This window comes from Ruditapes philippinarum, unplaced genomic scaffold (genome assembly GCF_026571515.1).
Source record: "Ruditapes philippinarum isolate M1 unplaced genomic scaffold, ASM2657151v2 ctg176_1_1_1_1, whole genome shotgun sequence".
Lineage (NCBI taxonomy): Eukaryota > Metazoa > Mollusca > Bivalvia > Venerida > Veneridae > Ruditapes > Ruditapes philippinarum.
The window spans coordinates 113,062-135,297 of NW_026864115.1; the positions used below are offsets into that span (position 1 = coordinate 113,062).

General features: G+C 34.5%; 1 protein-coding gene across 3 annotated transcripts; it reads right to left on the reverse strand.

Moving 5' to 3' along the window:
- Positions 1-557: 557 nt before the first annotated feature.
- LOC132724454 (monocarboxylate transporter 13-like) lies at positions 558-20,206 on the reverse strand. Of its 3 annotated transcripts, none has more exons than XM_060709320.1 (9): positions 19,605-20,206; positions 8,675-8,901; positions 8,033-8,176; positions 6,575-6,698; positions 5,589-6,175; positions 4,609-4,714; positions 3,640-3,755; positions 1,521-1,646; positions 558-739 (listed from the first exon to the last, which is right to left on the reverse strand). In XM_060709320.1, exons 2-9 carry the CDS (start codon positions 8,868-8,870, stop codon positions 624-626), a joined length of 1,515 nt encoding a protein of 504 aa, XP_060565303.1. In that variant the 5' UTR covers positions 8,871-8,901; positions 19,605-20,206; the 3' UTR covers positions 558-623. The 3 variants fall into 3 exon arrangements, with proteins under 3 accessions (XP_060565303.1, XP_060565302.1, XP_060565304.1); XM_060709319.1 differs by lacking the exon at positions 19,605-20,206 and adding an exon at positions 17,809-18,331; XM_060709321.1 differs by lacking the exon at positions 19,605-20,206 and adding an exon at positions 9,162-9,468.
- Between the last annotated feature and the right edge of the window lie 2,030 nt (positions 20,207-22,236).

Here is a 22,236-nt window from a genome sequence, read left to right on the forward strand (position 1 = left end):
ACTTAAAGGATTATCGTTTTAACGATTTTATATTTATTAATTCGTGATTTCAAATTCATGAATTCATAATGTTAACTTCATGATGTTGGTAAAGAACAAATCGTCAATTCATGAAAATTAAGTAACGAAGATGAGATTGTGAATTCAAAAATATGAATTCATGAAGTTGAAATTATGGAATTTGTATGGTTGAAAACGTGAATTATTTCAGATGAATCCATAAAGCTGAAATCGTGAATAAATAAGTTGAAATTATGAATTCATGAAATTAATAAGTTGACATTGTGTAATTGAAATGATAAGTTCATGAAGGCAGTATAAATATCACTGCTGACCTTTCGTAGGTACAGTAAATACACTTTTCTTGCCTTCTTATGTCTGAAATAATGCACGGAGGTGCACCTGAAATCTTCAATCACCAGTAAAGCCTGGTAGTCACCGTACTATTGTAGTAAGAAGTTTCAAGGCAGAAAAATGCATAAACAGAAAAATATTTATCAAAGTACTTGTATGAACCTTGAAAAAGTTGTGTTTATTATAAAGAAATGACGCACGAATATTTAACATGTTCTTTTGAGATTTTGAGATTCCACAATGAAATAATGATAGTAAGAACAATGGTATTAGCTCTGTTTCCGGCAGAATGAAACGAGAACCAATAATATACCGGAAGTTGTCATTGCAAATCCTGCAGCTAGAAACGAGGCCGTGTACGTCTGTGTTACGTCATACAGCAGTCCTAAAAAAAAAATATACAAAAGCAGCATAGTATATCATAACCATCATCAGTTAGAATTCGGCTCACCTAAACTCTTTCCTATCGATCTCGATAGAAATTGTTTTTACACAAAATAAAAATGTAAACTTTTTTTTTAAATTAACAAAGTCAAACAAATAAATAACTAAAACAAAGGAAAAAAAGTGCGTTCAGTTTTGTTTAACACTTGACCTTACTGTAGTGCTAAAGCTTGGTATTTAAATTTAAATACAGAAACAAAAAAATCATTTAAACTGTTAAAGCAATCGTTTATTGGCATAATTATATTTTTATTGCTCCTATCGTGGTTTATTTACTAATGACCCTTATATATTTAATATATGTAAATTCCTTTCTCGAAAAAGCCAATTTTAAAATAAAAATTGCATCCAAAACGTTATGTACAAAAGTTTGGTAACTACACATAATGAACGAGGGCAAGCTACATATGTAGTTGTTTAGGCCGATTTATTTGTCTTTTTAATTTTACTCTTACATCCTCTGGACACTGATTAAATGACCAAAAATATATCACATGAACATATTTTAAGTAAAACTGTCAAATATTTCGTGAAATTTCACAATTCAATTGGTGACCTCACAGAACGGTTGACTCCTAATTGTTTAATTGGTTCTTTAAGGCGTACTTAATTAAAACATACATTCTATAGCGAGATAAAATGGACATACACATGTAGGTATAAACTGTAAACATTCATCTCTTTATCAAGGCTGACTTGGTCTACTAGAATTTGAAACTTACCCGTAATTGGAGGTCCAAGTAAAGAACCAAATGCACTAAAAAGATTGTTTAGACCCATCGCATCTGCCAACAGATTGATACCCGTTATATCAGCCAACACAACTGATGTTAATGATAGAGTTATACCTGGAAAACAAATGAAAAACTAGAAATGTGTCATCATGCCACGGATGCCCCCGCATGCAGCCAAAATTTCAGATGGTGCATTAATTTTTTTTTTTCATTTTAAGTTCAAAGCCCTTAAAACTTTTCAATGTTAACACAAACCATTTCCATACAACGTTCAAGGCACTGAAATTATTCAGTCTTAACCTTTAGAAAGAGCATATTGCATATTTGTAGCCAAAATAATGGCTAAAAGAATGAGTGCTGAAACTGAAAGTTCAAAATTTTTCCAACATTCAGGAAAGATAAGTTTGTCTATATTCATTGAACCACAACCAAATTCAAACTTAAACTGCTTATTCCTTAGAAGTTAGATGTATCTATATTATTTTCAAAGTGAAAGGGACATAACTCTGCCAAAAAACCATCAAACCATGACCAAATTCCAACTTGACCTGCCCATTCCTTTGACATATCCATATGTCAAATTAAAATTGAATATGTAACACTGTTAGGTAGATAATGAACAGAAACTGTAAATTTCATATTATTTTCAAAGTGAAAGGGGCATTACTCTGCCAAAAATCATTGAACCATGACCAAATTTGAACTTGACCTGGGCATTCCAAAAACATATCCATATGTCAAATTTGAGTTGAATGTGTTGTACCATTGGGGAGATAATAAACGGAAACTGAAAATTTCATGTTACTTTCAAAGTGAAAGGGGCACAACTCTGCCAAAAATCATTGAACCATGACCAAATTTGAACTTGACCTGCGCATTCCATTGACGCATCCATATGTCACGTTTGAGTTGAATGTGTTGTACCTTGAGGGAGATAATGAACGGAAACTGAAAATTTCATATTATTTTCAAAGTAAAAGGGGCATAACTCTGCCAAAAATCATCGAACCACGACCAAATTTGAACTTGACCTGCGCATTCCTTTGACGCATCAATATGTCAAGTTTGAGTTGAATGTGTTGTACCTTGAGGGAGATAATGAACGGAAACTGAAAATTTAATATTATTTTCAAAGTGAAAGGGGCATAACTCTGCCAAAAATCATCGAACCATGACCAAATTCGAACTTGACCTGTATTTTCTCATGACATATCCATATGTCAAGTTTGAGTTGATTGTGTTGTACCGTTGGGGAGATAATGAACGGAAACTGAAAATTTCATATTATTTTCAAAGTAAAAGGGGCATAACTCTGCCAAAAATCATTGAACCATAACCAAATTTGAACTTGACCTATATTTTCTCATAACATACCCATATGTCAAGTTTGAGTTGAATGTGTCCAACCGTTCTTGAGATAATGAACGGAAACTGAAATTTCATATTATTTTCAAAGTAAAAGGGGCATAACTCTGCCAAAAATCATCGAACCATGACCAAATTCGAACTTGACCTGTATTTTCTCATGACATATCCATATGTCAAATTTGAGTTGAATGTGCCCAACCGTTCTTAAGATAATGAACGGAAACTGATGATGACGGAATGACAGAATGACGGAAGGACGGAAGGACGGAAGGATGGAAGGACGGAAGGACGGAAGGACGGAAGGACGGAATGACGGAACAGGGTAACACTATATGCCCCGGCCATTACATGGCGGGGGCATAAAAAAATGATATAAACTAATGCAATTGTCAGTATATTTTTGTTCTGATTTCTGCGCAGATTTAAACACATAATTTGGTCATATCTCTCGCCCTATCTATATCTCTCGCTCGATCTATATATAACCGCTGGTGCGCAGGCTGGTCTGTATTCATGCTGGTCGCAAACGCACTATGTGGGTTTTGTCGTGACACGGCTCATTAAATAGTTACAGTTGCAATTAACAAGAACTTCACTGAGGTCCAAACTCCTGAAAAGACAGCAGTTAAAAAAAATCAAGTGAAGCACAAAAAAGTATACCGGTATTAAGAACCTACCAAACATTCACTTATAGTTTCTCACATAGTACAACAAGATTAAATATGAAATTCTTTTTTACCTGAAGAAATGCCATATATAACTGCATACACGAGGAACAACCACAATGTTTCAAAAAGAGGCAAAAGAGCTGTACTGATTCCACTAATCACCAGGGCAATCTTAAACATTGTCATTCTGAAATAAATTTTAAAATCTTAAAGCTGCATGACTTCAGATGAGTTAAAAATATTTCAAGAAAATTAAACTTTTGAAATATGTACTAAGACTTAAAGAAATGAAAGTAAAAAATTCATGATTTTAGTAATAATTTACATGTTATATACGATTAATGGCTTATTTTGTGGAATTTAACCCCATATTTCTACTACGTGACTAACGCAGTAAGGGCTATTTTTGTATATTTTGACCTCTGTTTGGTACTTCACGTGGATTGTACGTGCCGTTTTGCAATATGTTAATTTCTTTCTTTGTTCACTTCACAATATTTTACTTTGAGATAAACTTTCAAAATCATCATCGCTATACATTCTCGGATTCAAAGAATTGCAAATCAAATAGGAAAAGGTTTGTTTTTTCTTTTAAATTATTATTATATTGACAGCTAAGCCTATCGTTATTAAAAAGTCAACAATGGGCGACTCATATTTTAGACTGCCGAATAAATGTATTAATCTTGTATTAATACAATGTATGAACATTATCATAACTAAACAATCCAAAAGTGTTAATTGAGACTTGTTTTGACTTGAAAGATAAAGGTGCAAAATTTCAGATCATTCGCCTCTCCGTTTTTACAGAATAATTACTGTTGTATGTAAAATGACCCACAATCGGGCTATAAATGACACAAATATACAATGTTCTATACCATAATTCTATGTATATTAATTGTCTTTTGCACAATTATCTTTCTATTTAAAGTGTTCCAGCTGATCAATGTATATAATTCAAATTTTATGTTTTAGGCTTTGTCCTCAGTGGAGTTCTTTTACCATAAAAACTGTTTTCATTAATCTATTGTCATTACCTATTTGCAAAAGGTCTGTCGGCTACATAACCCAGCACTACTCTACCAGCAATACTAGAGATTCCAATTGTAGAGGCAATCCAAGCTGCACTGTCACCATTTACTCCTTTTATATAGACGGAATTATGAAAGAATTACATATCATGATACAAAATTTAAGATAAGAAAACATCATGCACGAGCTAAGTACAATCTGATTAAAATCAGCCCCTAATTAACGTTACGCATTAGGAACTGACGACCACCAACAGGTTGTCACCTTCTCGTGATCTTTCAATCAGCTAATCATCGGCGAGACTTCACAATTTCGGACGCGATGCGGTATCAAAATCTAATCGCCAGAAAACCAATACTGAGTAGGTTATTTTTACGATTTCGATAATAAACATGCTGTTGTCCATGTATAACCGGCAGGTAAATTGGCAAAACAATCTTGTCAATCAAAATTTGAGTCTATTATTTCCGGCAGTTTTGTTAAACTTTTTTTTATGACAAAAATCAATTTTTTGTTCTACTTTCACGGACAACGATATTTTGACACCTCGTCTGATGCCTTTAAAGGACGATTTGATTGCACTGCTAAATAAAGCTGTCTCGGGAATTCCGGATCACAAATGGAGGCGAAACAAATACGGTAGCAATAAGATCTACGTGCAAGAAATAAGTAGAACTGAACTTTATCAGATTGGAACTAAGTTCATCATATGCATTGACACTTGCTATATTATAATTTATGAACACTAAGTCTTCTCATGTTTTATTTGTGTATCGGGCTTCTAATTTTGGAATAAAGGATTTCTTTAGTTGTTACAAAGCCTAATAAGAATGAAAAATACAAAAAAACCCTAATAATTAATGCATTTACAAGTGACTTGCCTCTTAATTATTGAAGAATATTGCATTATCCAGTTATTATTCACCAAGTTTTGACAAAGTTTACATATACATGTATAAATGTATGTCGGTAATCAATGACTTACCATCACTTGTTGCTTTATCAGGAATGTAAATAAACGGAATATAAAAACCAGCAAAAAACAGGAACTGTGTGAAGAAAAACACTACAACTTCTGTGCATCGAAAAAGTGTTTTATACCGCTCAACGATGCCATCTTGAGTCGATCCTATGACCTCATTACTGTCTTTTGAAAAATAAATGTCATTTGAGCAGTCGATTTGCTGAATATTCTTTCCGCTTAAAGCATCCTCTCGGACAATTTCGATTACAACCGAGTCAGTCGGTTCATCACGATAGTCACCATGACCTTGACCCGCTAGTTGATTCTTTGATCCCGATTTATTTTTAGCTTTGTCAAAATTAACGTCACGTGTATTTTCGTCTGTTGTATTTTCTCCGGTGCAATGACTATCTTTAACATTTAAAAACGATATCTTCTCTTCATCACAATTTGTCGTATCACCAAGAACTTGTGTACGGTTGGCACAGTTTTGTTTCGGAAGTGCGCGGAATATCAGCGCGCATGGTATACAGTTTAAGATAATTGCCGACAGCAGGAGTAGTGTCCCTTTCCAAGCATACGTATCGATAAGAAGGTCTATAAGTGGGCTGCAATGGAAAAATAAAAACAAAGCATTAATTGAAATAATAGCTCAATATCTATTTAATTATGTTGATCTTTATGCATTGCTACCTCTATTATTCATATACAAAGTTTCGCGAAACTAATTTACTTTGTGGTTAGTTTGATAATTTTAATTAATAGGTCATTTTTCAGAATCATCCCGAATCACGGTACCTTAGCAACAGCAACAACGTTACAATAACGAACAGAAAAAATAATTAGCAAAAAACATCAGAATAATCTGGGAATTAAAATAATGTGGGACTTACAATATTCATCATTTTAAGTCCCAGTAATAATGAACAGAGATATACAAGTTTTTTAAAAACTCAAACCGTGTTAATGAATAGTTGACATCATGTTAAACCAGACAGGGTTCTTACCTTAAAATAAAGGCACCACCACCTGCGCCGGATAACGCGAGACCACAAGCCAGTGATCGGTACTTGTGAAAGTACTTTGTAACTATGATGATTGATGGTAGAAAGACCATTCCAAACCCGGATCCTTAATAAATTGTACAAAATAAAAAAATGTTAGAAGGTCTAAATTCTTTTAGAAAATACGTTAACCCTTTGCATGCTGGGAACACTTTTGTCGCGAGCAGCATAACTGTAAATTGAAACATAATATTTACACTACATCGATGCAGAAAAAATAACTAAACAACAGCCATGTTAACATGGCCATCCCCCGCCGAAAGTGTTTGCTCATTGGAAGAGTGTATATGTAGTAGAGCAGAATAATTCAATTTTAAGAGGTCTTTTGGTAATGAAAACTGATGGCTGAAGTGATTACAGATTTGAAACCTATCATGTGAATACTGATGGCTGAAAATAACAAAGGACAATAACTGAAAAATAATATAGGGTAGGTTATCATTCTTGTGTGCTGCACTCCTCCTCAGTAAAATCAATCCACCTATGAAGTTTCAAGTTGATGCCTCAAATACTTTTTGAGATAAGCTCCCGACGAAATTGTATGAAAAAGAACAAACGACAATAACTCAAAAATTGTTAAGAGAAAGTTATCATTCTTGTGCACAGCATTCCTCCTCAATAAGATCTATCCACCTATGACATTTCATGTTGACATCTCAAACATTTGTTAGTTATGCTCCACTCAGGTGAAAAATTAAGTATGAAAAATAACAAAGGGCAATATCTCAAAACTTATGAAAGGTAAAGTTATCATTCTTGTGCACTGCACACCTCCTGAGTGATATCTATGCACCTATGAAGTTTCATGTTGATATCTCAAAGGCTTTTTGAGTTATGCTCTGGACAAAAATTAATTTTGAAAAATAACAAAGGGCAATAACTCAAAAATTTTGCTGGGTAGAGTTATCATTCTTGTGCACTGCACTCCTCCTCAATGAGATCCATCCACCTATGAAGTTTCAAGTTGATACCTCAAATACTTTTTGAGATATGCTCCGGACAAAAATGTCGGACGGAATGTCGGACGGACGGATGGACGGACGGACGGAGACTTTTTCTATATCCCCCGCCGCCTTTTCGGCGGAGTAACAGATAAAACGTATGATTTTTCGGACACCAATAATAAAACATCGGCTCTCCCCGAATACTTGTGTAATATTACTTAATTGTGGTCAATTTGATCATTTTAATAGATCCTAATCAAAATATTGCAAACACACTCAACAAATGAACGTCATTAAAGGTCTTGTTCGAAACTTACTAGCTAGATTCTTGAAAACTTTTCCTGATTACATACCTAAATAAATTATGATAATTACCAATTGATTAATTTAAACTGAAAACTTGACTTGAAAACGTGCATAAAATATAGATAAATTTAAATAAAATTAAAACTTTTACCTGCAACTATTCCCAGGGTAAAGTAAAGCACGAACAATTGTTGAACGAATATACTTGTAAGGTAACCAATACATCCAAGAATAGCGCCTAAAATTGTAACTGTCCGACATCCGTACCGATTGATTAAGATACTTGCTACTGGACCTAAAAGGAAACTGGTCATTTAAAATACATGATGAATCATTGGATGTGCAACGATGACAATATATAACAAACTCTTTTATATCTGTACGCAATACCGTTTGAAAATAAAATTTTGATAATGATCGTCAAATTTGTACGGGATGATTTTTAATTGATAATTGATAAATAATTTGATGAAAGTAAATAATACACAATGTGTATAATTATCATTATTATTATAAGGTATTATAAAGGTATTTAAAGGTAACTGCATGTAAACTTTGGCTTAGTTCATCGCTATTCATGTAACAAAGTCAAATAAAAACATTTTGCTTTGTTTTCATTCAACTGTCGTCTGCGCACACATTTAGTAACGTCATCACTTGAACTAGAATTGCGAATAGTTCATCTTATTAAACATTAACAAAGCCAACGCGTATATATTAAGCCAATACATATATTTCTGAGGTAACTAGAGTAACTGTAAAATTTAACTGTAACATTTAACTATTAACACACCGATTAAATAAAGGCAACCCGTTGTTAAGGATGGTATCCAGGATAGTTCCGCTTTTGTGCCTTTGAAATTTTCTTGCAACGTCAGGAAAAGAATGCCAAACGAGTAGACAATTCCATGAGTAATAAGATGGGCCAAAAATGCTGCCATAGCAACCACCCAGCTCCACCTTGAGTCAACAGCTGCATCGTTCTCCATTGGATCAGACGACAACCGCTTTTTAACGCACCTGAAAAAAAGTTTAACGTGAAAAACAATTACTTTTTATATTATGTAAACTTACACAAGCAAAAGTGGGTAAAAGATATACCTATCGTGAAAATATTAAAATTATCAAAAATATTTAAATCTGTATTTTTGGTATATTATCATACTTGTAAATTGCTTGCATACAAACTCAAAGCAAAGAATACACCGACCTTCAATAGACCATACCTACATTCTAGTAAATGTCTCAAAACTATGCTACAAGAATATATATAAATATACCTTTACACTTAGTTATGTATTCATGTACACATTAATATAACGCAGTAAATTCTAATGTTAAATTAAATATTCACTAGCGAAAATCAATTAAATTAAATTTTAACATCACACGAGTGTAAACTGGACGCTTCACTGATCTCAAATATCCGAGAAATTTTAACTTAAAAGATTATCTTTCCGATACTGCTGTAGATTATGTTGTAATATTTGCATGTACACTTTTCAGGAAGATCAAATCATTTGTATCATTACTCTAATTTTAGAATGACCAATGGGATTCTCTGATTTCAGTTTATAATTTTAAAATGACCAATTAAAATCCTACCTATACACAGTTTTTCCCTATATAAATGTTACAGGAAGTCAAATCGTTCTCAGAGAACTTCGTCCGAAAAAGAAAAAAAACAACACGTCTTAAACAGATGCAGTCGCTCCTACGTCGTTCATATTTTAGTTATTTAAATCTTTTAATTTTTGTCGTTTTTATACAGCGTTTAACTATAACAACTCCTATTGTCACTTTAAAAAATATCGGTATGCAACTCTTCGGTTTACAAGGCACCTTTTGGGATCATTTTCCCCGCTATCCCCGGGATTGTTTGTTTGTTTGTTTCATTTTTCGCCTTTTCCCCAACAGCATTTCAGTCATATAGGCGGGAAGTTTCCTAACCATCGTTCCTGGAAAGTTACACCAGTACTAGATTACCTTCCTCCACGCTAAACTACCAAAGCATCTCCCGGGGATCGAAACGACGCCAGAGAGGTAACTGGATTAGAAGTCATAGACTCTAACCCCTCGACCACGGAGGCGGTTATCCCCGGGATCAATTAAATCAATCCACGTGACTTTTTCGTATCTTTGTCACATTCAAGTAAGCTTTTTACCAACGACTCTGATGTTGTTAGTTGAATATTCTGGAAATAAAGCACAGTGTGACCGGATACCCCTAAAAGTCACGTGGGTAGGCCATCCTGTGGGGTGGGGCTGGTTATCATTGACTGATAAATAAGCTTCCTAGATGCACAGATGTTTCGTACCAGTTTAACTCAATGTTGCATTTAGATAAAAAAAACAGGCTACATTTTCCATAAACGAAACATAAAGATAATTCATAACCGAACAATAAACATGGTTCGTAAGGGAACTATAAATATGTTTCATAATGGAATCATAAACATGTTTCACAATGGAAACATTGGAATGGAAACATAAAATTGTTTCATAATGAAAACATAAACATGTTTTATTATGAAAAGATAAACACGTTTCATAATTACGGAATTCCGTTAGGGCCATCGTGGTTTCGTGCTGTCGCCCTAAGGGAGACATAGCGAAAACACGATGCATTGACGCAAAAAACACGAAACAAGATCGCGAAAACACGATGCGAAAAACATCGCGTTTTCGCGCTATTAATATCGTGGTTTTGCGTTTTCGCCCTTGATCTCCCATCGTGTTTTCGCCTTCGCGGTCAGTAGGGCGAAAACGCGAAAACACGATATTAATAGCGCGAAAACGCGATATTTTTCGCATCGTGTTTTCGCGTTTCATTATCGTGTTTTCGCTTTATCGCATCGTGTTTTCGCGTCAATATATCGTGTTTTCGCGATTTCGCCCTTAAGACGACAGCGCGAAACCGCACTAGCCCTAACGGAACACCGTACATAATGAACACATAATCTTGTTTCATAATGAAAGAATAAAGATGTTTTATAATTGAAACATACATTGTTTCATAATGGTTAATAAACTTGTTTTATATTTTAAACATTTATAATGAAAACATAAACTTGTTTCATAACTGAAAAATAAACATGTTACACAAACATGTTTCATAATGAAAACATTAACTTGTCAGTCGTAAACAATTTCTAAAGCAATATGTAAACAGGTACACACAACTATTTTACCTTATTTAAGTTTGTTTTGATGTTTCGAAATCCAATATACTGTCTGGTCTTAACGGTACATGGAAAAGTCCAAAAACGGGGTAATCTAGATTATTGTCCGATTACTTACATATACTATATAGCATAATTCTTACAGTATCGTTTGTGTATTACCCTTATAGATCGAAATTATTGTAACTTTTAGTGTTTTGTACTCATAGGTTCGAACCCCACGTAGTGCCATTTTATATTTTCTTCTTGCTCTGTTTTTTATCATTATTATTTATTTATATTTCGTTTTCCTTTTTGTTTTCTTCTTATAATATATTTTATAGTATATATTTATTTTTTTAATTTCTATTCTATTTTCTTTTTGTGTTTTTTTAAACGCAGTGTAATAAATATTCGATCTCATATTCATGTATGTATATAAAAAACGGTCAAACTTGTTTTCTTTTCTGAACAATTGACTGTTCTGAGGTAAAAAAAAAACAGTGTCTTACCAGTCTTCGAACTTCTGCATGTACGGTTAAAACACATTTCTGACACGGTGTAATAAGACATATGGTAACATGTAGTTTTATTTTCATTTTTATAGCTTGTGGCATTGATTTGCCTAACCTATTTTTCGCATTGTTATTGGTCTTTGTTATGTAAACAAAGGCTCAAGTTATCATCCTAGGACAGTATATGGATGTATGTATGAACATGGATTTAGTTGAAACAATATTTTTTTTCTATTTACAGCATAAATATATACAGTAAGCATATACAATCACACTGATATATATAGTGTATTGGAAAACAAGTCAAATGTGACTTATGTAAATTCCTTTCCACACATAATGTACTTGCAATAAAAAACATGCACATACTTGGTTAGAGTAATACAGAAAAGGGAAATCAGATAAATAATTAAAATGAATAAGTTTGTTATAACATTATTATCTAGAGTTGTAGAATAAGAAAAATTATGTTTCAAGATTGTTTCATAATATTGGGAGATTACTCCAAACAATTTCTATTAAAAGGTAAAATATTGTTTTTAACTAGTATTCAATTTAAGTAAGTTTTTTTCAAATGATTTTGTTTAGAATGTTTCGATATAAAAAGAGACTAAAGTATTTAAATGAAATTTTGAATTTAGATAAAGAATAGAGAATATATGTCTGCACACAATATTATCGGGAAGTGATGGACAGAAAAAAGTTGATATTAGTTAGTAAAACGTTTGGAAGCTAGGATAAACTGTTGTACTTTAAGAATGATTTTTTCGTTCGTGTTAAAGGTCAGGCGCTCGTCTCCGTACAAGAGATTGTTAAGTGTCAGGGGACATGGAAGGGGACGTAAATACATGCTTCTGATGATATCATAACGAGGGCATGAAAAGAAAAAGTGATGCACTGCCTCTATTTCGCCACATAGACATAATGGAGACTGGATAATAGACTTTCTATGAAGGTCAAAGTTCAGGGAGCTACAATCTAAACGAAGACGTGCGTGCAATATTTGGCCTATACGACTTCCTACATTAAATAAAGGGGAGGCTTTTGTTTTGTTTTTATTAAGGCACTGTTTAAAGGCAGCAACAGAAGATGAGTTTCTTGTATCTACAGGTAGTAAGTTCCATTCTCTTATTGCAGAAGAAAGAAATGATGAGCTATATATTTGTGTCCTTGAGTTTACTTGTCTGTGATTTCTGAGGTGGTAGGACTCGTTGTGTTGGGGTATGAGATCAGAGATAGTTTGGAGTAATTCCATTGTACATTTTAAAGAATAAAACTAGTTTATGTTGATTACGCCTTCCGGCCAGGGTATCCCATTTAAGGTCGTTAAGAAATTTACTTATATTGCATAATTTTGTTGCACCTGTTACTATTCTTGCTGCCTCGTTTTGAACTGCTTCAATTTCATTTTTAACAAGTTCGAGGAGTTATTCCATGTAACATCGGCATACTCAAGAATAGGGCGGATAAAAGACATATACATTCTTTCCAAGCTTGAACGATTGAGGAGAAATTTCAGTGATCTCATGATGCCTACTCCCTGCCAAGCTTTTCGCAGTATTATAGATATATGGGTATCCCATTTTACATTTTCAGAAAGGGTAACACCAAGATGTGTGTGATTTTGTACACGTTTGATTGGAATTCCATTCATTTGAATTGGGGGATGGTTTACTTGTTTTATTTTTCTTGAAAATATCATGGATTCTGTTCTGGACGGATTAAAAGTAACCAGCCAAGTCTTTGACCTATCATGAATTTTTTGAAGGTCGTCATTTAAATGCTTGGCTGCGTCTATGGGATTCTCTACAATGATATAAAGGCTCGTGTCGTCTGCAAAAAGTCGTATGCTCGAATTTACATCGTCAACGATATCGTTTATATATATCAAGAAAAGCAGAGGTCCGAGGATCGAGCCCTGGGGTACGCCGGCATTAATTGATGACCAGTTAGAGGAACAATTAGCGTATACAACGCGTTGTTTGCGATCAGAGAGATAGGAAGTGAACCAGTTAAGAAGGGAGCCGTTTATTCCAATTGAGGTAAGCTTATGTAAGAGACCTCGATGCCATACTCGGTCGAATGCTTTAGAGATATCGCAAAACACAGCGCGAACCTCCAAGCCTTCGCCAAGTGCTTTGCAAATATCGTTATATATGTATATAATTTGATTAATGGTGGAGTCACCTTTGATGAACCGGATTGATAAGACGTGAGGAGGTTGTTAGTAATAATATACTAGTAGTTGTACAAGACTTTGTGAAAACACCTCTCCATTAGTTTACCTATACAGCTTAAAAGAGAAATGGGTCGGTAGTTCGAAGGCTTAGATGGGTCATTCTTTTTAAATATAGCAGTGACATTGGCTATTTTCCAGGAGGTAGGAAAGGTATATTTTGAAAGTAATATGTTGAAAAAGTCAGTCAAAGGTTTAGACAGACCAGTAGATCCTTCTCTTAGTTATCAGGAAGGATCTACTGGAACACGGATTTATATTATGTAATTGGAGAGGTCATCATTGGAGAGGTCATCAGACCTCTCCACAGTGTTCAGACTGATGAACATTTTTGCGTATCTGATTGTAGTGAATGAATCTCATTTCAAGCGTAAAATCATTAGGAGCAGTCTACAATCAAAGCACAGATGGCGCTGAATTTGTTTGGGTCTCAAAATGTCAGAAAGGTGAAGGTTGTGAGATTATAAACCAATTTGTTTTTGTAAAGTGCCACCAATGCTTTCCAGTGTTTTAACTGTAGTAAATTGGCTATAAGACTAATTGCAACACTGATAGTCAATTCAATGTTTATTTGACTTAAAAAATGGAAAAAAAATGAGTTGCCTCAACTGGCATTTGGACTCCAGACCTCTCGACTCGTAAGCGAGCGTGCACGGTGGATATATATGTTATCGGCCTGAAGAAAACCATGTTGTTTGTAACTCTTATTATTTCGACGCTAAACCTGTTGTTTAACACAGATGTAAATAATGATGGAGCTTACTGTAAGCATGTATATCTATAAAGAATGAAACAATATTAGAAATATTCGACCATTCGGGAACTACTTTGCTTGAAAATTAATGCGCTTGTCATTTGACAATGTTTACGCATTGATCTCCCCTGAACTTTTCGGCGTTAGTGTACATATAAAGGGAAGTAACCGCTTCAAAAAAGTGGACTACTTTAGGCATTTGCAATTAACAGCATTCGACTCTGAAATTTCGCTACCATTATTTATTTGGTCTGACGACCCAAACAAATAAAAATCGTTTTACGCATGCTCCGTTTCAAAATACGAGTTAACTTAAACGAAAAATTAGCATCGAAGTGAACAAATCGGTACATGGAAAAATCGGAAAATATCATTTACGTTACTTAGCGCTACGTGGATGTTTCATTTCGTTTTTATCTTTTATATTGTATAAATTGATTACCGTATTGTTTTCTGAGTAGCGATTTACTATTTCATGTTCCGATAAATAGTAACAGTGAACATTAGAGGTACAATATCAGCATGCACTATTACATGACCGAGTGAACTGTGTACCAAAGTTGTGCTGCTCCGTAAATTTTGAACCGATATGACTAAATTACGTAACGGAGATTTTTTTGGCGCAAATGTACGGAATGCCGTTAGGGCCATCGCCTATGAATGTGTTGATCTAAAACGCGATAGTCGATAGTACGATGGTGAAAACGCGAAATCACGAAACTACGATGGTGAAAACGCGAAAGTACGATGATGAAAACGCGATAGTGCGATACTACGATGATGAAAACGCGATAAACTATAGTGTTTTCACCATCGTATTGTCGCGTTTTCACTATCGTAGTTTCATGATTTCGCGATTTCATCATCGTACTGTCGAGTATCGCGTTTTGAACAGATCAAACCATTCATATGCGATGGCCCTGACGGCATTCCGGAATGCCGTTAGGGCCATCGCCTATGAATGTGTTAATCTGAAGCGCGATAGTCGATAGTACGATGGTGAAAACACGAAATCACGAAACTACGATGGTGTAAACACGATAGTACGATGATGAAAATGCGATAGTACGATGATGAAAACGCGATAGTACGATGATGAAAACACAACAGTACGATGGTGAAAACGCGATAGTACACTGATGAAAACACGACAGTGCGATGATGAAAACGCGATAGTACGATGGTGAAAACGCGATAGTACGATGATGAAAACACGACAGTACGATGATGAAAACTCAAAAGCACGTAACTACGATGGTGAAAACGCGACAGAACGATGGTGAAAACACGATAGTTTATCGCGTTTTCATCACTGTAGTATCGTACTGTCGCGTTTTCATTATCGTACTTTCGCTTTTTCATCATCGTACTTTCGCGTTTTCACCATCGTAGTTTCGTGATTTCGCGTTTTCACCATCGTACTATCGACCATCGCGTTTCAGATCAACACATTCATAGGCAATGGCCCTAACGGCATTCCGTACAAATGGCACACATTTTACTCAAGATTTTCCTCAAATATTGTGGTGGGAGGCATGCAGCTTTATATACTGTTTATTCCAATCAAATGTTATAAACATTTTTATGAAATCTGGGTCTTAAAAGTGTTTGATTAACAAACTTTATGCCCGTTTTGGAAAATGTGTAGGAAATGTTTCCATATACTTACCAAAACATTAACCGAAAATGTGTTTATTGAATTTAATTAGAAATTTTATTTTGATACTACTTTTGATATATATACATGTGTATATCATTTATTTTAAATTTATTTTGATGACATAACATAAATTGTTCCCTTTTAGAAAAAATACCCCTAATGCGTCCAGAAAAAAAGTCTATTTCTCCGGCATATTATCATTCAAAACATTTATACAAGAGCTGTCGGTAGGACAGCAACGCTCGACTATTCTTAGTGCTTGAAAGTAAAAAGGCCTTGATAATGTAAAATTTTCTAAGTAAAGAAAGAAAAGGGCAAAATTTTTCTTAAAATCCATATAAATCCATATTACAGTTATATGCCTTGGAGAGAGTCCTATTATGCTCTCAAAGAAGAGTATACAATTTCAACTTGTTTCAAAGCCATAATTATGTCAAACTTTAAAGAAAATTCTAAGTAAAAAAAGGGGCATTATTCTGTCAAAATACTTTATACAGTTACCTCCTCCTGTCTACAGGTTGGGGTCATGATGGTAAACAAGTGTGCAATGTTTAAAACCCATATGTCAATGGACTTTGAAAATATTTGAGGTATTACAAAAACTTTAATGTAAATTCTAAGTCGAAAAAGGGGCATAATTCTGTCAAAATGCTTGATACAGTTACCTCCTCCTGTTTACAGGTTGGGGTCATGATGGTGAACAAGTGTGCAAAGTTTAAAAGTCATATGTCAATGGACTTTGAAAATATTTTAGGTATTAAAAAACTTTAACGAAATTCTAAGTCGAAAAAGGGGCATAATTCTGTCAAAATGCTTGACACCGAAGCAGACGCCGACGCTCGGGTGACTACAATAGCTTTTAATTATTCTTATCAAATAGTCGAGCTAAAAATGAAATTAAAACAAACTTTCATTATGATACCATATTCAATATATTTAATAACTTCTATTTTGTTAAATAATTGTAATTTAAAACCATTCATTGTATCGTTTATGCAAAAATATCCCAAAATATTTTCTAATTAATACAAGACCTCTCGCATGCTTCCTTTTAGAGAAGCAAACTAATATAAATCCGTGGTATGAATAACACCACTGTGTTGTCCACCGAAACATCGTGAAAGTCCGCCACATTCCGGTAAGTTCCGTAACTCATTTTATGAAACGTGGCGGTGCAGCCCGAATAATTGATACCGTAAGCAGATTTTTAATTTCGTGAATAATCTGTATCTATACTGTATAAAATAAAAAGGGGCTTTTATAGGCACATTGTGCCTCAGTAATCACTGGTAATGAACAATTTTTTCATTCCATATTTAATTATATAAGGGATATTATGTGTTTTATAATGTTGTAGCAACTGATTAGGAACATGTTAGATGCCTATCACCTGAAGGAAATAGCGCTGAATGTTATTCAATTATTGACTAGTGAGCCACTGAATATGATGTGATATTAACCGGTAAATGTCATATTGACCGAGGCGAAAGCAAAATCAGCCACTATAAACACCGGTTGTCGTAACAGACCGGAATATCTAGGTCTCGGATAATTGTTTAGCGGAAACTGGGCAGAGCCTCGTTACCGCCGTAAAAAGTTACCTTTGATCTAAATATTCCGGTGTAATATCCATAATTTTTTTTTCATCGGGTTGTTGACTTCAAACCGCTTGTCCCTCACCGCTGAAGGTTTGAATCCCGCCAGGGACTTTGTGGACTGTCATGTGAGGAAGCTATCCAGCTTAAGGATCGTCGGTGGTTCTACTCGGATGCCTGTTCGTGCCTAGGCCTGAATTAATGCGGTCTCCTTCAGAAGTAAATCTGGAATCGCCATATATGACCTCTACGTACTGTTGCTGTGACGCTAAACCCAACAAAAAGTATAAAATTAGTGCATGTCTTAATTATAGAAAAATATGCACATTTTTGAGTGTTACAACGTTTTTAAAGCAATAAATATGGTGACAAATCATGCAATATATAAATTGACTTACTTTCACCACTTCAGCTGCTGCTGCTACTACAATTTAAATTTCCGATGAAATAAATGTATTGGATAACATGCTGTATATCAGGTCTGCATAACTTTAAACAAAATCGATCATGTGCATCAACTGTGAATTGAATGCTTTATGGTGGCTGATTATGTACGCTTTTGTGCGTCTAGTTGGCGCTAGCGACAACACGACAAAGCGCCAAACGGCAAACTGTCGTCTTGTCGTCCTGTCTCTAGCGCGGCACGCCAAACGGCGCGTTGTCGTGCGGCGCTTTGTCGCGATGACACATTGTCGCTCGGTTCATATTGAAGGATTGGCTTATAAGCCAAGCGACTGGGCGACATCGCGACAACGCGCCGTTTGCCGCTTTGTCGTGTTGTCGCTTGCGACAGAGGGAGAAGACGAAAGTCCGACAACGTGCCGTTTTGCGCTTTGTCGTGTTGTCGCTAGCGCCAACTAGACGCACAAAAGCGTGCCAAATCAGCCACCATAAAACATTCAATCGGAATTCGGCGGCTATTGTCCGAAGCAAATCGGAACATCTCGGTTCTTGTCGATAATAACTTTATCGGAAGAATAACGGAAAGGGCCGAACAGTTTCGATTGTCCGAAGTTTGACGGAAATGGCCGAGAAGATGCGATTGCCAAACATTTAAATGAAATCTCGTTTTCAATACTTCCTAATGCAGACCGGTTGCTTTTGTATATTTATGATGCGTGTGTGGCATATATAATGACGTGTGATACTACATAATATTTATGCATTTCTTCGGAAACCGATAATTGCCGAGAGAAAATCATTAAAAAAAAATTAATGTCATTCTATGAGCCTAAATTATTATGTATGCCCCAGAAATGCTTTCATTTTTATTTCTCAAAATCATTTTATTTTTGGTATTTTTCTATTGTTTCCAGGTTATGAACTCTCTTTTTCTTCTGTTGCTTTTTGGTAATTAATATATATACAGTGATTTTAATAGTATTTCGTATGAAAGTCAAAATATTTCTTTGTTTACATTTTGCTACTTTTATGACATAGTTATTATTTAACATTTAGAGCGATTTTCTACATGTTACAGCACATCTATCATGCTCTTAAACCATTATTGTAATGTTATAAAACTTATATTGGACCTTTGTAAAGAAGCAAATATTTATTTGAGTCTTAAATATTTATTTGATAGATTCAAACGAACAAACATATGTGCACAAAACACAGATTGTGCAACAAATATCTGGCAATATTTCATTTATAGCAACAACAAATCCGTTATACGTGCCAATGTTATTACAGAATAATCAACAGTACCTGATAATGTCTAACATACATGTACTTATATGCTAACCTGCAAATTTACGTGCAGCTAAATCGATATAAAAAAGTAAAAAGCCAAATCTTACCATCACAAAATCCTTATCACTTTTTTATTACTGAATTTCATGCACTGTTAAGAAAACAGCTATCCCCAAAATTATACAAAACATGAATACAATAGTGTTAAACGCTTCAAAGTACAACCGTGGGAAGAGTATAAATATATCTACGGAAGAACGGAAGGGACATTGTAACTCCGTCAATAAATATTTTCAACTAGAAATGAATATACGATTTCAAACCCTCATGTTATCAACTTCATGAGTGCAATCGCACGAATTCAAAGAAAAAAAATAATTCAGGTGAAATCGTGAAATGGTCAAGTTAAAAAAGTAAATTCGCGAAATTGGTTTCCCAAAGTCATGCAGTTAAAAGCGTCAATTCTTTAAGGATGTCAAACATGTAATAGAAAGAGCATCAAAACACGAGGCTATCTGATTGGTAAGGCATACTGCCGAGTGTTTTGATGTTCGTTCTCTTTTGTATCATAGGCAGAAACAAAAACACTTTTCCCTGCCGTTATATCCGTTATATGAAATTCCCGAATAAATGAACCAATATAATAGTATTATAGGCATCTGAATCATTATTCTTTTCCTTGTCGCCATAATAAGTAAAATCCAATAAAAGAGCATGCTCTATTTCATCCCCGACAGAGTGACAGTGAGGTAACAAGAATGCGAGTAACTAACACCTGCATTTAGTTAACGCACCGTGAATTTATGGGTTGGTGATTTAAAGGCACACTATGCCTCATAAATGCATATTTTTTTTTTAATGTGAACTATGTGTTTAAAAGTTTTATAGATATATTTAGAGATAGTTTGAAGTTTAACAACCGAAGAAAGCAGCACAAAATGTGCAGTGATGTATGGTGGCTGATTTGTGCCATTCGCGTTTTCGCCCCACGACCCCGCCAAAAAAAAAAGATCAGTTTAAAATTAGCGGGGCGCGGGGCGAAGTTAAATAAATAAAGCTTCGTCCCGCGAGGGCGCGGAGTGAGATTTAAGAAAGAATACGACGGGGCGATGGGCGAAAACTAGCTAATAAACGTTGGCGCGGCGTGAAGTTTTATTTATTGTGCGTTTTTACGTTAGATCTATCTTTATCTATTTTCTAACGTGTTTGACGCGAGAAAATTTACCGACACACACGCCGCCATGTTATCATAACTTCGTTACGAGAATCAGAAGGTGGGACAAACATAACTTGTAAAAATGTGAAAAAGAATAAAGTAAGGAAGATGTAAACATATCAAATAATATGTAAACACATATAGATAGCAGGTGTGATTTCCACTCGTCAGATATAAGCAGACCTTTTACAGGTTATGTCAAGATTGTTGTCACTATATGGGTATAATCTATATGCCTTTATAAATCACAGCCTGTGTCATCAATAGAACAGATGATTCATACCTCTATTAATTCATTATGATACTGGGTGTTCCATATTGAAAATCTTTGAGATCCCGGAAGTAGGGAGAAAGTGATGGTGCACAATACGTCCCACTTAAAAGGGAGGTAAAACATACCCAAGACATTATGGTACATAAATAAGAACACCTGGTCGTGATTGCGAATCATAAAATGATAGTTAATATTGTATAACTCATAAATTAAACTCCTCAATAAAAGACATTGGGCATATATCATAAAACAGTGAATGTAAAATTACAGGTTTACATTCACTGAAAATGAAGCATGGGGAATATATTTTTAATAATAACAGTATATACCTTGTAATTTCAGAAATTTTCGAAGCTGTTTCAATGAAATAATTAAAGTACCATGTGGAGATTTTCTTTTTAACCTTGGAAAACTGATGTTTAAAATACATCTTTTTAGCATTTGTTTTTTTTTAAGCAAAGAGAGCTGACACATAAGGAAAATATTATCAGTCGAACAGTTTATGTCAGTGTTTGTGACTGAATTGTAATAATAATAACCCACCATGACATACTATTTAATCAATTAGGAAAAGAAATCTATAACTCAGCACATATTATATATTTTAAGACATTCTATATATGTTACAACTTATTCGTGATTGGATCACAATACAATTTATTCTAAAGGTAACATATTTTTTTCTGTTTAAATAAAAAAAAAACTAAAAACAAAAAGTATAATTTACCTTTAATAACCAATTAGTTATTTACATAATAAGATATAATGTCGTAGTTCAATCATATAATGTCATTTTGAGGAAAATAAAAGAAAGAACATTTTTGTCAATATCATGCCATTTCGAATAATTGAAATTTGGTCCTTGTATTTTGTTCAAGAAATTTTACTTGGTGTAATTAAAAAGTCTAGCCACGTCATCTGTAGGTTGATTTAAAACTTGCTTTAATAATATAAATTGATGACATTGATATATGAAAACGACACGATACTTTGTACTCTTCCCTATCACTTGGTTTTACGTAACTCTCACACTGTGAAGATATATGTGGCAACTTTCCTTGTCGAGGAAAACCTCATGTGCCCATCCTTGCCAAATTATTTTAGGCAGGACGGGAATCTGACTAAAACATACGCCCATCCGTAAGCTAGCTCGATAAATACCTGATATGGAAGAATCCAAAGTCCCCTGGCAGGATTCGAACACACAGTGCTCAAAATGGGACCAGATATTTGAAGCCACCTGCTATAA